General features: G+C 35.8%; 1 protein-coding gene across 6 annotated transcripts in view; it reads left to right on the top strand.

Moving 5' to 3' along the window:
• Positions 1 to 18257, top strand: part of SUPT3H (SPT3 homolog, SAGA and STAGA complex component) — a 275033-nt gene that overhangs the window by 174018 nt on the left and 82758 nt on the right. For 5 of the 6 annotated variants that reach the window (XM_086743502.1, XM_086743501.1, XM_086743498.1 and 2 more), the window contains 3 exons: positions 12913 to 12999; positions 14184 to 14274; positions 16004 to 16140. In XM_086743502.1, coding sequence (XP_086599628.1) covers positions 12913 to 12999; positions 14184 to 14274; positions 16004 to 16140 — 315 coding nt within the window. The remainder of the gene's footprint in view (positions 1 to 12912; positions 13000 to 14183; positions 14275 to 16003; positions 16141 to 18257) is intronic. The other variant, XM_086743503.1, reaches the window with a different exon arrangement.

The following is an 18257-nucleotide window of genomic DNA, read 5'->3' as shown; positions in this document are numbered from 1 at the left end:
AAAACTCTTAAGTTAGAGCTCAGAAGAGGCTTGGTTTGTTGGTTTTGTTTTTGTTTTTTTTTTATTTTACATTTCTGCATTATTTTGCAGATGTTTCCTATTGCATTTGAGAAAAATCGTTAGCAGTGAAGGAATGCTGTTAATTTGTGGTGAGGGAGGCAGACAGGATTTTTTTCTCCTGGTCGTGTCTTTGCCCATGCGCAGTGAGTTGTTCCATGCCTTGTTTTGCCTATTTGTAAACTGGATGTAGAACAGATATCACTGACATATGAACACAAATGTAAAATTCACTTAGGTAACTTAGCTTTTCCACAATGAAGAAATCAACCTTAAAAGCAACACGAAAAGGGAGCAATCTTTGTTAATGGAGAATTTTTTCTTTATTATTGTTAGTACTCTTATCCCCTAAATTCTTGACCTATGAAATCCCTTCAATAATCAATGTTCCTTCTTACATCTTACTCAGCCTTGTGTCTTTTCTCCATCCACTCTACATTGCACTTTGGATCACTCCGTCCTTATGTCTTTTAGAAGAGCATCATTTGCTTTGTCATTCTGAGAACAGAGATTTCTTTTTATCTTCCTCATACCTGTATTGATTTTACGGATACTTGTTTTCACTTATTTTTGGTAAACATAGTTATCAGTTTGTGACTGATATTTGAGTTCACTTTCTTAAATACGTGATAAAAATGGAAGTGTCCCATTATTTTTCAACAATGAAGGTACTTTTCCATTTGTATTTTAATGCTTTTCTGCTGTGTTTTGGAGGGTTTTCTTTGTTAAAGTTTCATCAATTGCACTTTATCCTTAGATAGTCTTCCCTCTATTTCCATAAATACTACAGAGAATATCTCTAATAATTAGAGAACCAGGTATGCTTTTGCAGACCCCTTAGACTGTGTGCTCATGGAGAAATATCAAGGTCTCCTCTTGAAGAAATATCTGCTACCATTTTTTAGTAGCTGAACAATCTGAATCCTGGTGATTGTGCTAAGGGTCAGCCTTTACTACAGTCAGAATCACTTGGAAAAAATCAAGATTTTTCTTCTAATCCTTGTTTTTTTGCTCTGAGCCCCTCATCTCCTCTTCAAGATTTTGGTGATGTTTCAGTGTTTCCTGAACTTGGACCTGTAGTGCTGACACTTTCCTTTGTGGCTCCCAAAGGATAAGGATAAATGCTGGAAACACTAGTTTTCCTCCTCCCTACCTGCAGCATTGACATTATCTTCTGACTCCTCTGGTACCAGTAATGGATATCCTGGCTTTCTGCTCAGCCTTATTAACTTAACACGTAAGCAATTTTACTGGAGCTTCATTTAATTGTAAGATTGTACCATTGAATTCCCCAAGCAGAGATCTCCTCTGGACAGGGCAAATTCTTTGTCCTCTCCTAATGGATGTATATAGGTCCATGACTTGGACCTGTTGGCCATTTCCAGGGATTTTTGCGAAAGACCAAGTACTTCCATCCCTGACATTAATCTAATTTCCTCTATTTTATCAGACTTTTTGCTTATTCAGTTGATAGTTTATTGGATTGACTCTCGACTGACTGTCTTCCAAAGCCTTTCTGGTTCATAACCATTTTGAGAATGTGTAAGTTTTAATTATGAAGCATTGGTAGATTAAATATTTTAAAAATCACTGAATCTGACCAAATGTCCCCATAATGAGTTGAAGTCTGACAGTAGCCAATAACTTGAGTTTCAAGAGAAGAATAAGAAATAATGCCATGTATGATGAAATTTGTGGCATATTTTCTTGGTTTCTTACATTCAGCGGGTGAAGTCTAAGTTCTCTAGATACATTAGGGAGAAGTAGCCTTCTAACATTTTCCATTGGAGATCAGACCTCTTTAAAAAATGCCATACATGAGATACCATATGGCTGAAAGGTTTTATTTTGTAACTACTTTCATAGACTGCGTTAGAAGTTTAGAAGTAGAGCGTGGACCAAATACTAGGAGAATACGGTGAAAATCTTTGATCTAGAAAATTTCTGCAAGCAGCTTTTTCTATCTCATTTCCTTTATCCATGTTGAAACCTCTCTGCATCTTTCCTTAATAAACCTCATGACTTATACTCATCCATCCTGCAGTCTTGAGAGATCAGTCCAGTCTCTGATGGGCCTGGGAATCAGTTTCTGTTGCCTCCAGGAGAGCTTTTTCAAAGAAATGCTTTCTCCCATCCTACCCTTATGCTTAGGAGTAGCTTTCCTGAACAGCTTCAAAGATATTTTCTGTTGTTGTTCAAATTATCTGTGAAATGCCCTCATATTTTGGTATATTCTAGATTTGAGAAAAGAGAGTATTTCCATGAAAGGATATTTTGGAGCATCTCCACACCAGTCAAAGAGAATTTAAATGTATATAAAAGATCACAGCATTTGCACATTCATATCCCAGTTGTGGACTCTATACCAGTTGCCAAGTTATCTATTCCAACATTTTAGAACTCAGCTTATCTTTCCATTATAGTTTAAAGCCCTCCCATTGTTTAGTGCCAAGAACATACTTAAGGAATAAAATGCTTTAACATTTTCAACAGTTGCATTCAATTTGAAGGATCTAGTAAACATTACTGAAGCACAGCTAAGGGAAATCCCTTATGGCTAATAAAAGTTTGGTAGTAATAGAAGATAAATTTTGAAGTTTTCATAATAGATTATCTAAACATCTCCAATGCAAAGCATAAAACAAAGCAAGCCCAGAAGCTGTTGTACAGTTTTTAAATTATCTTCAGATTCTGGAGAGAGTCTGAATAAGTGTAATAATTTTCAAACTATTGATGTTCTGGCAGAAATGTTGCTACTTTTCCCCCTATTGTTACTGATATTTCTCTTAAGAATTTCAGAGTATATTTTATGGGTTTTTTTGTGTTACCAAGAAGATCTTCCTACCTCCCAGTAGTTTGATTTTAACCATTTCCACAGTTTCAGTCTATTAAAAATGTCTTTTAGCAAGAGGAAGTGTAGTAATTTATCCTTACAACGATGTTGTGACTCAAGCACTCCCTTCTCTTCCTGTTGCTTGATCCAATGTAATTAAATAATAGATTTCATTTCATAACTTTGCAGTAGCAATGAAGAGGAAATTATGTTCAGAAGGCATGTTTGTTTGTTTTTTTTTTTCCCCAGCCTTTTCATGGCTTAAAAGTGATTCTTTCTCTTCGTGCTAAAGTAATGTGTTTTTCAAACTTATGTCCTTGGGAAATGAATGTTAATTAAGGAATGAACATTAAATAAGAGTTAGGAAATCAGTGCTTTTTTCAGACACAAATATCTGTTGTTCAGATTGTACGTTTATGCTCCTTCATGTTACTTTATTTTCTTTCTCTGAGCGAGAATTTCCTCCTTTTTTCTTTCTTTCATTTTCCCAAGAGAAAATCTGTCATGTTCATACTATCATCTGTACAATTTACCTTGTATTTTTTTTCAGCTCTGAGGATTATAATTCATATAAATAAAAAAGAAGATACAGCAAACCAACACATACATACAAAAATTTGGACTTCCTTTCCTCTTCCTTTTGCATGAAAATGGGTCTACCTTGGGCTGGGGCTATTGTTTTCATAAATTTCCCTCGATTTTTATCTTCGTCTTGGATTAGAAGTTTATTGGAAGACAGGTGCTATAGTTTCAGGATTTTCAAGCCATTTTGAAATGGAGAGAGATTTCCTGATAGAAGATAAAAATTTCGTACAACTTCATATTTTATTATGCATTCTGACTATACCTCGTACCCATTGACAAGTTATTTTCCCCTAAGGTTAAAGATATCAGAACACACCAAGACTTTCTCTAGCATCATAATGTACACTCCATGCATATATTGTGGTTGGAAGAGCATTAAACGTAAATATATTTTTCACTTATTTTTATTTTCTATTATTTTTTTCCCTTTCTATTGATAATTTGGGTGCATCTTGTAAGATGACATTTATATCTCTGTCAAAATTCTGCAGGCAACGTACTTTACGTTAAACCCAGACACCAGTATGGCCTCTCTGCCATCCAAACCATTTAAACCAGTAGTCATTTACTTGTATTCTGTGTCTCACTGTTTAATCTGAGCAATGCTATAGCATTTAGTTATAGTTACCTTGGAAGGTGAGAAGCTCCCACTTGGAGGACATGTGCATTTGAGCAGGTGAGAATAAAAAAAATGAGAACAAAGACCAATATGAATAATTTCAGGTAAAATCTTTTATCTTACAGTCTTCCACCACTAGCATAGTATTTCCAAGAATGAATGTAATGGCATATCTCTTCAGGGCGGTGAATAACTTCAGAACTTTCTAATGGAAAATATTGCCATTTTGTATTTTTGATTGAACGTCCTTCTGTCTCCTAGACTAAATTTTCAAAGCAGTCTTGCTTATGTCCTTTGTGGGTTTTAATTTTTTTGAGGTATATTTTTGTCTTTCATTTTGAGGTGTTTGAAGAGATTTTTAAAATAAATTTGAGATCAGTTCAGTCGGAGGATCAAGGTCTTGTCTTCTCCATATTCAGTGCACTTATGATTGCCCACCTCTTCAACGTAATATTTGCTTTGTAGCTCTCTCACTAGCCTCAGGCTTGCTCTAAAAGTCCTTCATCTCTGTGCTTGGAATAGGTAAATATCTGTCTTATTTTCCCTATGACAGACAGTGAGGCCTGATTCCAATTTATTGTCATATGGAAAGGAAGAGTATTTATTTGGTGTTCTGGTGAAACTAATACAAGGCAACTATTATTTTCCTGTGTGAGCAATGAAAAAATACATGATTTCAACAAGTGTTACTCTCTACAGCAATGGTAGAAAGAAACTTGTTTATATTAGGTAGTCTCTCAGTCAACAAAGAACACTTTTTTTTTCTGCTTGCAGCTTTAGAGAAACTGTGTAACAGTAATCCTGAATGGTGGTTTCTTCTAGGATTTGAAACCAAAGGACAGGAAGCTGTGGTATAATGTAAACCTCTGTTGGTTTGCATGCCATAGTAATACTGGAGAAAGAAAAGATAGAAATAATTGATGGAGAGGAAATAAATCTGAATTAATATACTAAATGTTAAAAAATAATACTATCATCAGTTCTTAAGAAGGGTAAATTCTAATTGCTTTTTTGTTTCAATAAACAAAAGGTGAATGCATTTATTGCTGAAAAGATTGCCCATTCTTATTTTTTCAAAGTAAATTTTAGTACCAAAAAGGCGTTCAAAGATGTAACTTAGATGGATAATAGCTATAGATGAGATTCTCAACTTGGAATAGCTATAGTGATACTGTTGTAAAAAAGAAACAGCTCATTGTGAAAGTTTGAGTCTGAATGTATTTACTTTTACTATAATTTGGACTAGATGACCTTTAAGCGTCCTAAAGGTCCCTTCCAACTCAAACTATTCTATGATAATATCCTCTAAAATGTCAGCATTTATTTAGTTTAGGTGCAGAGAAATTTACTGGCAGTGATTTACAGGGGGATGACACTATTTATGTCAGCATCTAGAATATCTGGACAATCCTAAAACATGGACAGTCAATAGAGGACCTCTATGCTCATCTTCTTCAGAAAGAGAAATGTGTTTGTGGAGGTTAGAGCTCCAGCAGTGGGAGACAGCATCAGCAGTGGCCATTTCCAGCACTATATAAAATCTTGAATTAACAAAGTCTGTGTAGCCACTGAGTAATTTGACCATATTAAAACTGAATTCAAGAAGTCTGAATACTTTTCTGCACTTAGAGACTTTACAGTTTTAACGTTGCTGGTATAAGTTCACTTTGGTCAATATCACCTGCAATACAGGTCAGGTGTGCAATAGGGTTTCTTTTGTTTCATGAAGAGTAGAAGAATTACAGGCATAAAATGTTGTCCCAAAATGTTGATTTTGGAATTAGAATTCAAAGAAGGAAAAATAGGAAAAAGTTATGCCCGAAGCTTAGGTTGAAATGTAGTTACTGTTCATAAATGCATTAAATTCTTTTTCCTCTGTGGCAGCAAATGCAACAACAAGCTCTGATTTAAGAAGCTGAGTTTAAATTATTTATAATGAAGAGATTTTAAAAAAAAATACTTTGATTTAAAGCTCATCTTTTGTAAAATAGCGGAATTAATTTCACCATTTACTTGGAAATGTTTTCCTTATTTAATCTACCCAATACAATTTTTTAAAAAATCATATAATATCGAATAGATGTAAATCTTCATTTTCAGTAGCAAAGACTAGGCTTTGAAAATAAATTGCTATTTTTCCAATATTTGTACTTGTTTATAATCTAAAGAAGAATGGTTGAGAATGGTTGAGAATGTCAACCAGTGGGGCTTAGCTATGGTTTGTGTTTGCTGAAAATGAAAATTAGGGAGCACGAGTATTCAGCTGTCCTTAATCCCAGTTCACGGTGAGATTGTTGCTCTGCTGCCTACTGAGCTGTGGGAGTTACTAAACCATATCCAAGGAGCTGAACAAACATGCAGAATCTGTTGTGAAAATTGAATTATTTCACACATGCGGAAAGGTTTTCACCTATTTTTTCCCCTCCCTTCTCCTGTGGAGGATCACTTAAGTCTGTTAGGCATTAGTAAAGACTGGAGTAACGAGGCCTACACGTCTTCATCAGCCACCTGGATGGGTGACACAGGGTATGCTCAACAACTTTGTTGGTAAAACTAAATTGGGGCGTGGCTGACAAATGGCAGAGCTTCAGTCCAGCCAGAGCTTGATAAACTTGAGGGTCAGATGGACATAAATCTGTAAATGTCCACAATTGTGGCAGGATAACCCCATGAATCACTGCTGTCTGGGAATCTGCTGCTCTGAGGTGAATTGTGGCGTACAGTCTGAAGATGCCTTGGGTGGCCAAGCCTGTTCAGATGATGTATTTATACCTTCTTTGAAAAGAAATGGTATGTGCTTTAACTTAGGGTTGTTTAGTAATGACATTGGTCATTAGAGAGCCTTCCCCTTCCAGCTGCAGGGATTTCCAGCGGGGTGAAACCATGAATACACCATAGGTAAGCTCCAGGAGCACGGTGCATTTTCTTGTTAGCCCTTTCCATTACACAGACTGAGTCCGTCTAGTTTTCTAAAGGCTGTGTACATTTTTCAGATTTTTTTTCCCCTTCTTTTGTATGTTTGGAAGAATGTTGTTTGTAACATGAAGAATATCAGCTCGAGCAAGCTGCAGGGTGTTCTGTCCTTGCTATTTTCTCTCCCTATAAGTATGTACCTTCTTTTGTTGCATTTCTTCTATTTGGATTATACTATGTTGATAAAAAAAAAAAATCAAAACAAAAAAAAACCCTACAGCCTTTTCTATAATCAAAAGAAGTATGCAGATTCTTAGTAGAACGAAGAGAGATTATGACGGCCAAAATTATATTAAATGTTCAATTTAAATGGGAATAATAACAAGGTATCTTTTTGTCATCATGCTAATTTGTAGTGGTGTTTGATAGCAGTGGTATGGTTAAAAAATGTGCAGGCTGAGATGTAAGGCTGTTTATTGGGATCTGGACAGGCTGGATCAATGGGCCAGGGCCAATTGTGTGAGGTTCAACAAGACTCAATGCTGGGTCCTGTACTTGGGTCACAGCAACCCCATACAATGCTGCAGGCCTAGGGAAGAGTGGCTGGAAAGCTGCCCAGTGGAAAAGGACCTGGGGATATTGGTTGACAGCCAGCGGAATATGAGCCAGCAGTGTGCCCAGGTGGCCAAGAGGTCCAACATCATTCTGGCTTGCATCAGGAACAGTGTGGCCAGCAGGAGCAGGGAAGTGGTCTTCCCCCTGTACATGGCACTGGTGAGGCTGCACCTCGAATGCCATGTGCAGTTTTGGGCCCCTCAGTACAAGAAAGACGTTGAGGTGCTGGAGCATGTCCAAAGGGAACTGGTGATGCTGGTGAAGGGTCTGGAGAACAAGTCTTATGAGGAGCAGCTGAAGAAACTGGAATTGTTTATTCTAGAGAAAAGGAGGCTGAGGGGAAACCTTATCGCTCTCTACAAGTACCTGAAAGGGGGTTGTGGTGAGGTGGGTGTCAGTCTCTTCTCTCAGGTAACAAGTGATAGGAATGAGAGGAAATGGCCTCAAGTTCCAGCAGGGGAGATTTAGATTGGATATTAGGAAAAATTTCTTCACCAAAAGTGTTGTCAAACATTGGAACAGGCTGCCCGAGAAAGTGGTGGAGTCACCATCCCTGGAGGTATTTAAAAGAAGTGTAGATGTGGTGCTTAGGGACATGGTTTAGTGGTGGACTTGGCAGTGCTAGGTTTACAGTTGGACTTTTATGATCTTAAAGATGTTTTCCAACCCAAATGATTCTATGATTCTATGGTTGGACTTCACAGGACTGACTTTCACACAATTTCAGTCTGAAGGCAGCCGAGGAAGGGGCTGTTTTCTCCTCTCACCTCTCCAGGAGGTGCTAACTGCATGAAGCCCATCCCTGTGCTGACTTGGAGAAACAAATTCTGTATGTTTCCCATGTATGTTAGAATTAGAAGCTCAGGTGTCAGTATTAGTAGTATGTGAGATATTATATGGAAAAATTTAAGTGAAAAACAAAGTTTAATTGCTTTCAAACAAGTATTGGAATGCTCTGCTTAGAATACATTTACGGCACTCTACCTAAAATCAGAATATTCTTTGGTATTTTTATAGTTGCATACTTTTGATCTAGAAAAGATGACAAAATGGGACATTTTTATGCATATTTAATAACAAAACAACCTTCCTGCCTCAGAAAAAAATTCAGCCAGGTGAACTATGATCTAATTTTCCTCTATAATGAAAACAAAACATAGCTTCTGAAGCGTTATTCTTGTCTCTCAGCATTTTCAAGGCTTGCAAAGATTACCAGTTCAACTGTGTCCTGCAGTTTAACTGGAAGGTTTATGTCACAACATAATATTTTTGTTCTCCATCTTTTTGTCTGTTTGTCCGTCAAGACGTTTTTGTAGAAGAAGTATCAGTGATTGTTGACTTTGGAGGTAATGGAAGAAAAAATAATTATGAAAAAAAAAAGAAGCAGACAGTACCATTGAAGTAACTGTGCTTCTGTCACAGGAGAATGAATACTCCTTTCAACAAATCTATAATTTGCAGAAGTTGCAAAAAGAAAATAGCCGTAAGGTGACTGTTAACATACTTCAGTTCATCCTGCCAAGAAAGTTAACTTCATAAAGTCATTAAACCAGTGATTACATTTTAAAATATTATTCCCCAGCCGTTTCTTCTTAGACTTTAAAATATAGTTACTGTATATACTACCTTCTTTGTAATGGGAAAAATTGTAAAATACACTTATTTTTCATAAACTCCTAATTATTAACAGAGCTATTTGCGCTCCTATAGTTAAAGTCATTTCAACACTTCCGTTATTTAAACTTCACTTTTAGGGGTTCATAATTTGACTGTAATAAAAAATACTTTCAGACTTCGAGGTCTCAAATATTGTTTCCTGGTATCGGGAAATTTAGCTTGTTTTTCTTTAAGCAGCTAAATAGTTTGGATTCTTTGCTGTTCTTCAGGATAATCCAAGTCAAAATATTTTGTAATATCAACTAACTAATTTTAATCATTAAAAAAATTCGGAAAGGACAGGAAGTGTGTTGGAACTGCTGCTGCCTCAAATTCTGTGACTGATGGTGAATGTAGCTGAGACTTGGAGAAGGAAGGTTGTGGGAAATTCTTGCCATATCTCCACTGTTGCTATATAGTAACTTCATCTATGGAAAGTTATTGCTGTATTTATGTCACACCTATCATCTGGAGTCGTGGGCAGTAGACTTGCTGCTCACAAAGCAGAAGCCCTCAGTGCTTCCACTGCAGCAAAAGGTGGAAGACCTTCTGACTTCATGATTGCATAGCTGAAAATTGCTTTTCTGGAATGATAAATGCTTGGGTGCTCAGAGATGGATAATTTCTTTGGCAGGGCTTCCTAAAATCCCCCCTCATCATGTAACGCAGCCATGGTAATGATTCAACAAGGCCTTCGGCTCTGGAAATTAGGGAATCGGGGCTTATTGCGTATTAATGGCAACTCTGGGACAGTCAAATAAGACAGTTTGTTATAATGCTAATTATAGCAAAGCACTCATGTTGTGGTTTGAATGAGTTAATTATATGTGTATTAAGACTATAAATACGTCTTCCCTCCAACCTAGACTGTGTGGTACGTAATTTTTTTTTTAATTGCTTGGATACATATTTACCTGAGCATATCCTGGTTTCCCAGGTAAATATGTGTACCAATGCAGAACTCATTATGGTCTGTTTGAATAAATAATCCATATTTTATAACTGTACAGGAAGTAATTATTTTCGTATTTTGCTTTCTTCAAGCCAAAGAAATTAAATACTGTGTGTTCATTCCTTAAAATAAAATAGATGCAAAAGTCGAGGCAATATGAGAATAAAGTTTTCATTGTTTTGGTAGAAACTGAGAATATTATTCCAGATTTTGATCTTGTGTTTAGCCCAGAATAACTCCATTAAAGTAAACAGTGTTATTCAGGATTTACTTCGATGCAAATGGGATGTGAATTTGGCCTCCTCTCCTTGCTCTCCCTTACTTCATTGGGAGGTTCCTGTAAGGAGCTTGCACACAAATTTTGCTTTAAGCCATGCTGTCACATGTTTATCATGTGCAAAAATAAGGTACATGCAGAAATTCACATATCTGAGTTTTATGGTAAGAAAATTGATGTATTCTAGAGTCGTAGGATGGTTTGGGTTGGAAGGGACCTTAAAGATTATAGTTACGGTCCTGTATGTATTAGGGAACTAGAGCATAATTTCACATCAGATGTTTCTGCCATTGTTTTAGATGATATTTGGAAAAGCTGTGTTGTGTTATTACCGTGCTAAGGTCAGGTTTTGTAACACTTTTAAGCTCAGTGAGGCCAAAGTCAGCCTTGGCATAAATCCATTAACTGCCATAGATTTGCACCAGAGACGAATATTGGCTCATTCTTGGTAAATTTATTTTTATCCAGCTCTTTATATTTTATGTTAGAAATATAAGTAGCTTGCATGCCCTCAAACTAATCAGAATAAGAAACAGTTTTGCTTATACCAAAAAAGAAAACTATCGTTTTTCACATTCTTACATTTTTCAAGTGAGGTTATATTACTGTGACTTCTGAATTCCTGAAATCTCTCTGGTCTCTGTGACTGCAAGGGCCAAGGGAGGGTTTCAAGAGGAAAATCTGAAACTCTTCATGCAGTATGTTTTGTGTTGTGCATACGAGATACAGTTAACTTTTTGTATGCATGTGATTAGTGTGGAAAAAAATTAATGCAGTCCAGTATTATGATTTATGGACTGAATCTTTTGCCCACTGGACACTTGCCAAAATGAAAATCTTTTTTCCCCCCTTCTCCTCCTTTGGATATTAGAAACAGCTACTGTTTTTGTTGATCTTTTTAAGTTCTGAATAGGCCTATTTCAAGTCATAGCAGCATGGGAGCTCAGATTAATAATATACTTATTCAGCCAGTGATACTGAGTGAAACCTTTGCTGGTGCAAGTATGCAGGATAGGATTTCTGTAAATTATTTTCAGGTGCATTAATACATTTCTGAAAGAAGAATATGGAGATATTGCAAAATAAATTAAATTTCTGTTTATTGATCATGTTACTGGTGTGTATGAGTTTTGATATCAATAATTTTTTAAGGTGGCCCTTCTTTCCATAGCATCATAGAATCAAAACTTTTGATAAGTTTTGTGCTGCACTCACAGTCAGTCAGTCCATCAGATGGTTAACAAGCATAACATCAACAAGATTATGATGAAATCTTGCCTTTTTTGATAATATTTTTTAATTTAGAGGAAAAGATGTATTACATGCTGTGGAATGCTGTGGATGCTTCCTTTCTATTCCACCTGCTCTACAGCATCATCTTACGCCAGAACCAAAGACTAGAGAGGTGAAAGGAGCAAATCCCGTAGACTTCTCTTCTGCATTTGGGTTGGACATCCACAGCCCAGTAGTTTGATGAGCATCAACTTGGTTTCTAATGTTGTACTGATTTTGATATCATCTATTTGTGTATAGACTAGCCCAATTTCCTGCAGCTACTGAAGGTGAATCCAAGGCTGATGTGCTTAGTCCCTTACAAAGAGATTTTTGCTCTTTACAGCACAATTTAAGGAGTTTGGGGCCTTTAGAGGCACTGTCGCAATGGAGGTGAGGACAGGTCTTTGCTTCACACTCCTTTGACCACCTCTTATCAGTTTTTGTGGCATTCATTGCTCAATCCCATCTTTATGTCTTTCATATCTGAATGACCTGGTCTGCTCAATAAGATTTTTCCAGTCACTCTATAAATAGAGTTAGTGTTTCCTATCAATTCATTTTCATTCTCTCAAATGAAATAAGAGTATGCCTAAAAAAGTCTTCATATGAATCTGTTTTGTACTAATGATAAGTCAAGTAAAAGTAGAGTTTCTTTCAAAAAAATATTTAGGTAAGCTGTTTAAAATTAATATTTGTTATTCTAAAAAATTGTGAGAGGGATCAGCCACCCTTCCGCAGTTGCGAATAAAGTGCTATGGCAAGAATTTGGCATTTTTACATTACCTGAGAGAATTATATGTTCGTTTTCTGGGCTAATGTGGTGCAAGGAAAGAAAAAGAAAAAAATGTAGTGTTTTGTAAAAGCAATCATTTAAAATATAAACAAAAAAGCTTTTGCTTGAGATTTGTCAAAAGTCTTTCAGTCTTTCTGTAAAATTGTTATTCCCTTCTTGGCTAACAAGAGCCGAGTGAGTGACACCTTTGAGAGTCCCAGCTTGTATTTTAGTGCATGGCTTATATTTTGCTGTGCACTACCATGCAAAATATTATCCAAACTTATTTAAAAGAAACCCTAGTGAATCATTTTTTTTAACACAGAAACGGCCATCCTAATTTATTCATTTATTTTAGTTGCAGCAAGCAGCTGAAGTTTCTCAGCTGAGAGGAGCTCGAGTCATCTCTGCTGAAGATCTCCTGTTCTTAATGCGCAAAGATAAGGTACAGTAGTAAGACAGAAATTTCTTACTTTACATAATAAGCTGCTTATCGTGTTTTAAAGTGCTCGCTTAACCTCTATGAAAGGAGTTCATCATAATTAATAGCTTTATTTAAAAGTATAGCTGCTCTGCAATTGTGTTGTATTGTACACAGTGCAATAATTAAATAACTTTTAAATTAATTCTCATTTTTTTCCAGAAACTTCAATTATCAGTATAATTTTTTCACTAAGCTTGAGGACGAGTAATGTCCCTTGGAGCTCAAAACAATTTCTTAATAAAAGTATAAATATTGATCCTTACCCTTTATGTCCCTTTTATTAAAAATAATTCATCCTCATTTCCACGTAGTTATGCAGAGTGTAGATATGACATTTGACATTGTGACCATTACATTTTTGGCATCTAGGCTGTCAGTAAATCCTATCATCTTGATTTTCCTTTGTAATGTTTTTCCTGTATTCTATTTCACTAAAATCTCCAAATTTTGGGATAGTCTTGCTTTCCCTGGATAATAAGTAGAGCAGATAAATAATTTCTAAAAATTTTCCATACAAAGATTAAATTAATTTTCATTCTTCAAATTTCAAAATTATTAAAAAATTATTGCCAACTATTTTTGTCAACATTATTAAGTCCTTCTTTATCTCCTTTTCTTCATTAGTTCCCTCTTTTCCTTCCACCTTTTCTCTCTGCTTTGTTTTTCTTTCTTCTTTTGATAGGTGAAACCTAATGACCAAAAATGTGTAAAAATTAAAAAACACTAAAATGCAAAAACCGATTGCAGTTTCTTTATCTGATATGATCCATAAGGCTATCCTGAAAACAGTGCTTAATATGGATGTCAACGTTCCTGGAAATGTGCGTTTGTAGGTCTGAATTTCCAAACTAAGCAAAGATTTTAGAGTGCCCTAAAGAAGCCTGATTTCTGAATTTCTGCTTTCTGAAAGTCAAACTCGTTTCTGTCTCACAGTTGGCAAGAAAAATATCAAGGAGCTCAAATAAATAATATTTAATGTGGAATTACTGCTGACCTTGATGTGTTTTCTATGTAGGGTTTTTCTGCAGAATCGAAAATTATGAACATTATTTACTGAGTAATGTATTACATATTCATGTTGCAAAGTTAGTCTGAATAAAAATAACTATATAATACTAATTAATATATATATTTTTTTCTCTTAGAAGAAGCTTAGAAGGCTACTTAAATACATGTTTTTTCGAGACTATAAATCTAAAATCGTCAAAGGAATAGAAGAAGATGACCTTCTTGAAGGTAGAAACAAATTACTTCATTTGGGGGAGGCTTGGTGTTTTGTAAATGGACTGAACAGCTCAACACAAAGTATTAATGTCTTGCTTAATAGTCAAAGACACAAAAATACTGTCTTCAGAGTAATTTCATTTAAAATCTCTGCTTTTCCCTTTGAAATACTTTAAAAGTAAGTATTTGCATCTACCATCCAAATGCTGAGTAAGACTGCTTAATGTCAGAACTCTGTTGAAGTAAGAAACTGGTGCTGATTAACGAGCTAATTGATTTCAGCGTGTGTAATTCTAACGTGGCAGCTACCACGTGCAATTGAGTAGACATTTGTTAAATTATTATCAAAGGGTTTTGACATGTTTTACAAAAAAACCCTCATATTCTGAAGTCATTGAGTACTAATATATGACCTGGGCTTATTTTCAGTGTGGTTTAACATTTTATACTTTTAAACTGTAATTTAAAAAATGGGAAACACTTTTGTTTCCCTGTTCCTTGAGCAAGTCACAGATTTTATCACCAATGCATTTAAAGGAAAAGCACTTTGAATTAAAAATATGGTCATTATGCCATATAATTTGCTGGTATAAAGTTGATTTATATTAATATAATTCTGTTGATTTATACTAATAGGGGAATTAGCATTTCCTTTGCAAAAGTTCTGTAACTTTTAAAGTTAAAATTTATCATAGCAAATCTAAACCTCGCCTTACTTTTATAACATCTAGCAATGTTCAAACACAACTTTTTGTATTTAACTTATGTTCTTTCTCAGAGCCCTTGATTTTATTTTTTTTTCCTCTTACAATGAATTCCTTGTGTTTGTTTTGTCTGAGCATCCTCATTGATGTTAGGTAAACGTTGTACTTCTTGCTTTGACTTAGTCAATCTGTGGGTAAGTTTTTGTCAGCTCATTTGAGGTTTAATTTGCCTGTGGCATTTTATTTTCACCACGTGTCAAAGTACCTTGTTTCGTGCAAGCAATCTGCCAGTATAGCTTCCTAGCTAACACCTTTGGGTTTCTTAATACTTAACTCTATGTCACTATTTAAAGCAAATAAACAATTTTCATGAGCCATTTAGGTGCTCCTGAAATCCTTTCTAATCACAGTTCATCTGGGAATTAAAGACTGCATTTTCTGGCAGGCTTTGGTAATTGAAGCCATTAGTTTTGTTTTGTGAAACTAATGTCTTTATAGTTGCTATTCTGTTTAGAACAATAGACATCACCTTGCTGGGGTTCTCCAGGTTTGACTGTAGAACAAGGGTCCATCACCTGTGGAGCTGCATCTTAGTGTTTGTGTTATGGTTTGCTTTAGGCTGTAGGGAGAGGATGTTCTGCATGCTTTCAGGAAAGAACATTTCCTCTATATTTTCTGTTCTGCAGGTGAGGTTTTTGTGCAACCAAAGCAGGATAGTTTCTTCTACAGCTCTATCCACTGTGAATCCTTCAGTGAGAAATAAGGATATATGAGCAGTAGACTAGGTTTTTCTAGATTACGAAAAAGCACTAGATTTTACTAGAAAACACATAAGTGGGTTTTTACTGTCGTGCTACTGCAGCACAGCAGTGACATCACCTTGGTCAGGTAGCACATCTTGTATGAGGAGAACAGTGAGAACAGGCATTTCTGCATAGTGCCTCTGATTCTAAAACATATCCCTCCTAGGGACACCAGTTGATATTTGAAGAAGCCAAATAACTTAAGTTTCTTGTTCTTTGTTTACCTTTGTGAAGACAAATTGAATAGTAATAACACCAACAAACGACAGAAGCTTGCTCAAGACTTTCTCAACTCCATTGACCAGACTGGAGAGCTCTTAGCCATGTTTGAAGATGATGAGATTGATGATGTCAAGCAAGAGCGGATGGAGGTAATTCTTTTCTTTTACTGATACTCAGCTCCAGCAGAGAAAACTGTGAAATATTTCATACATCATGCTGGTCTGTTACCTTTTCCATGCTGCATATTATGTCATTGTTAAATGTTTTTTTTTCTTTTTGCCCAGATGGTCTAAAGGAATCCTATTTCCATATTTTTCCTATTCCCTCAAATGTTTCCTGATATCTAAGCACGCATGCTGAGAAGGAAGATTATGAGAGGGTAGTTATGGATCTTTCTGTCTGCCATGTATTTGTATTTCCTTCCTGTAGAAAGCAGATTCTATTCATAAACACTTCACAGGCATTTTTCACAATAATTTTTTTCTTTTTTATTATTCCTCTCAGTAGAAAATTGTTTCAATAGCATTTGAGGACTCTTTTCAGGTAACACAACTTGCAGATGAAATTGAAATATTCTGTGCAAACATGCTTCAGTATATGCTCTTCTCTTCATCCTGCTTTCAAGTCCTATTTTGTGATATATGTACTTACAAAAAATTATATCTACATTACAGAATGCAGTACCATATCACTCTCAAAAAGTTAGGTGTATCAAGAAGCAGTATAGTTGTGTTGGCATGGAAGCCTGTGGAACAATGTCTTTGGTACCAGTTGGTTTTGATGCTAGTTTTACTCAGTTTCACTGAGATTTTGCTATACTAGCACAAGATGCTACATCATAGTATGCCTTATAGATCTTGTCACTGCTATGTCCTCTCTATCAGTAGAGCATCTTCTTGAATGTCATTTACTCTGAAGTGTTTATAAGATCCAAAGGCTGTATCTGTACTAATTAATAAACTAGGCCAGGGCCAGTTCTGTGGTCCTGAAGGCAGCTGACATGGCCTGGCTTGGGTGCCTGTGTCTAAATTTTCTGTAGGTGGACAGGACTACCCTATCTTTTTGGTAACCTTGTCCATAACACATATGAAGAGCAGTCCGTGGCCCCTGTTTATGCTCAGTTGCTCAATTCCTTCTCATGTCTTGTGTGGGCAACTAGACATCAAGGACAAAATTGGGCTGCTAGCACTCTCACAACTCCACACTACTGTTTGAGCCAATTTCCATTCTTTTTAGACAGCAATATAGTATACATGGCTCTTGGAAATTTGCTATTTTTAGAGTGCTTTTTATACCCTTTCAGTGCTAGAAGCTGAATGCTTTAGTTTGATTCTATGCTGAGGTGGCTCATGTGTTCAGTAACATTACAGTATTTCATACTTGACTTTTAGGGCCTCATTTTATTTTCAAGATTTCATGGAAAATTCTAAGAAATAATTTTTTTTTTGTCTTGCCATAGTTATAATTCTCTTTTTTTTTCTTCTTAATGGAAAAATCATGCTAAGTTGTCCAGACCAGATGATAAACATATATTTCTGGTGTCATTATGGGCTAAACAGGATATGATTGTTTAGCTGCATGGTTTCAGTTATGATACAAAAAAACAAATATTGTTTATACTCATTTCTTTTAGAACATTTTATAAAATTAGAGCTAAGACTTCATGAGATCACTTAGTGTTCTGTGAGGCCTACTCCTTATTCATACCATGCAGGAGTAAGCAAAGCTGCAGGCCGCTTTCAAACATTACTAAAGGAGAACAAACTGTTCTACAGTTTTGACTGAAAAACACTCACTAACGCTGTCATATTAAAAAGAAAGGACATGCTTCTATGGTTGTATATAGAACTTATTGATGTATCCTGTGGCTTTTTAAGCCCTAATTTTAAGCAAAGGGACTCTGTCTGAAACAGTAATAGTAGCAATGTGAAAGGGAAAGTGGAATACTCTTAAAATACAGGGCAGAAATTAAGAAAAAATATCACATTACTGTGTCGTAATACATCATTATGTTATCGATACATTGTGTTCAAGACTTATTATAAAAGCTTCACTGATAGCAGTAAATAGTGGCAAACCAACCAACCCTATTGGCAGAATCAAAACTAAATAAAAACTGGAATAGCACCTCTATCTCACTTTGTAACTGTTGGTATTTTGCCCTCCTTTTTTATTGTGCAGGTTGGGCTCTGGAATAACCAGAGCTGGTGGTGCTCGGGAATTCAGTTTCCCTTCTAATTGCCTGTTGTATGACGGAATCCATGAG

The sequence above is a fragment of the Chlamydotis macqueenii genome, chromosome 3, assembly GCF_036417535.1.
Source record: "Chlamydotis macqueenii isolate bChlMac1 chromosome 3, bChlMac1.mat, whole genome shotgun sequence".
NCBI classification, from domain to species: Eukaryota; Metazoa; Chordata; class Aves; order Otidiformes; family Otididae; genus Chlamydotis; species Chlamydotis macqueenii.
The sequence above is the reverse complement of the archived record's forward strand: the minus strand, read 5'-3'. Positions and strand labels throughout refer to the sequence as shown.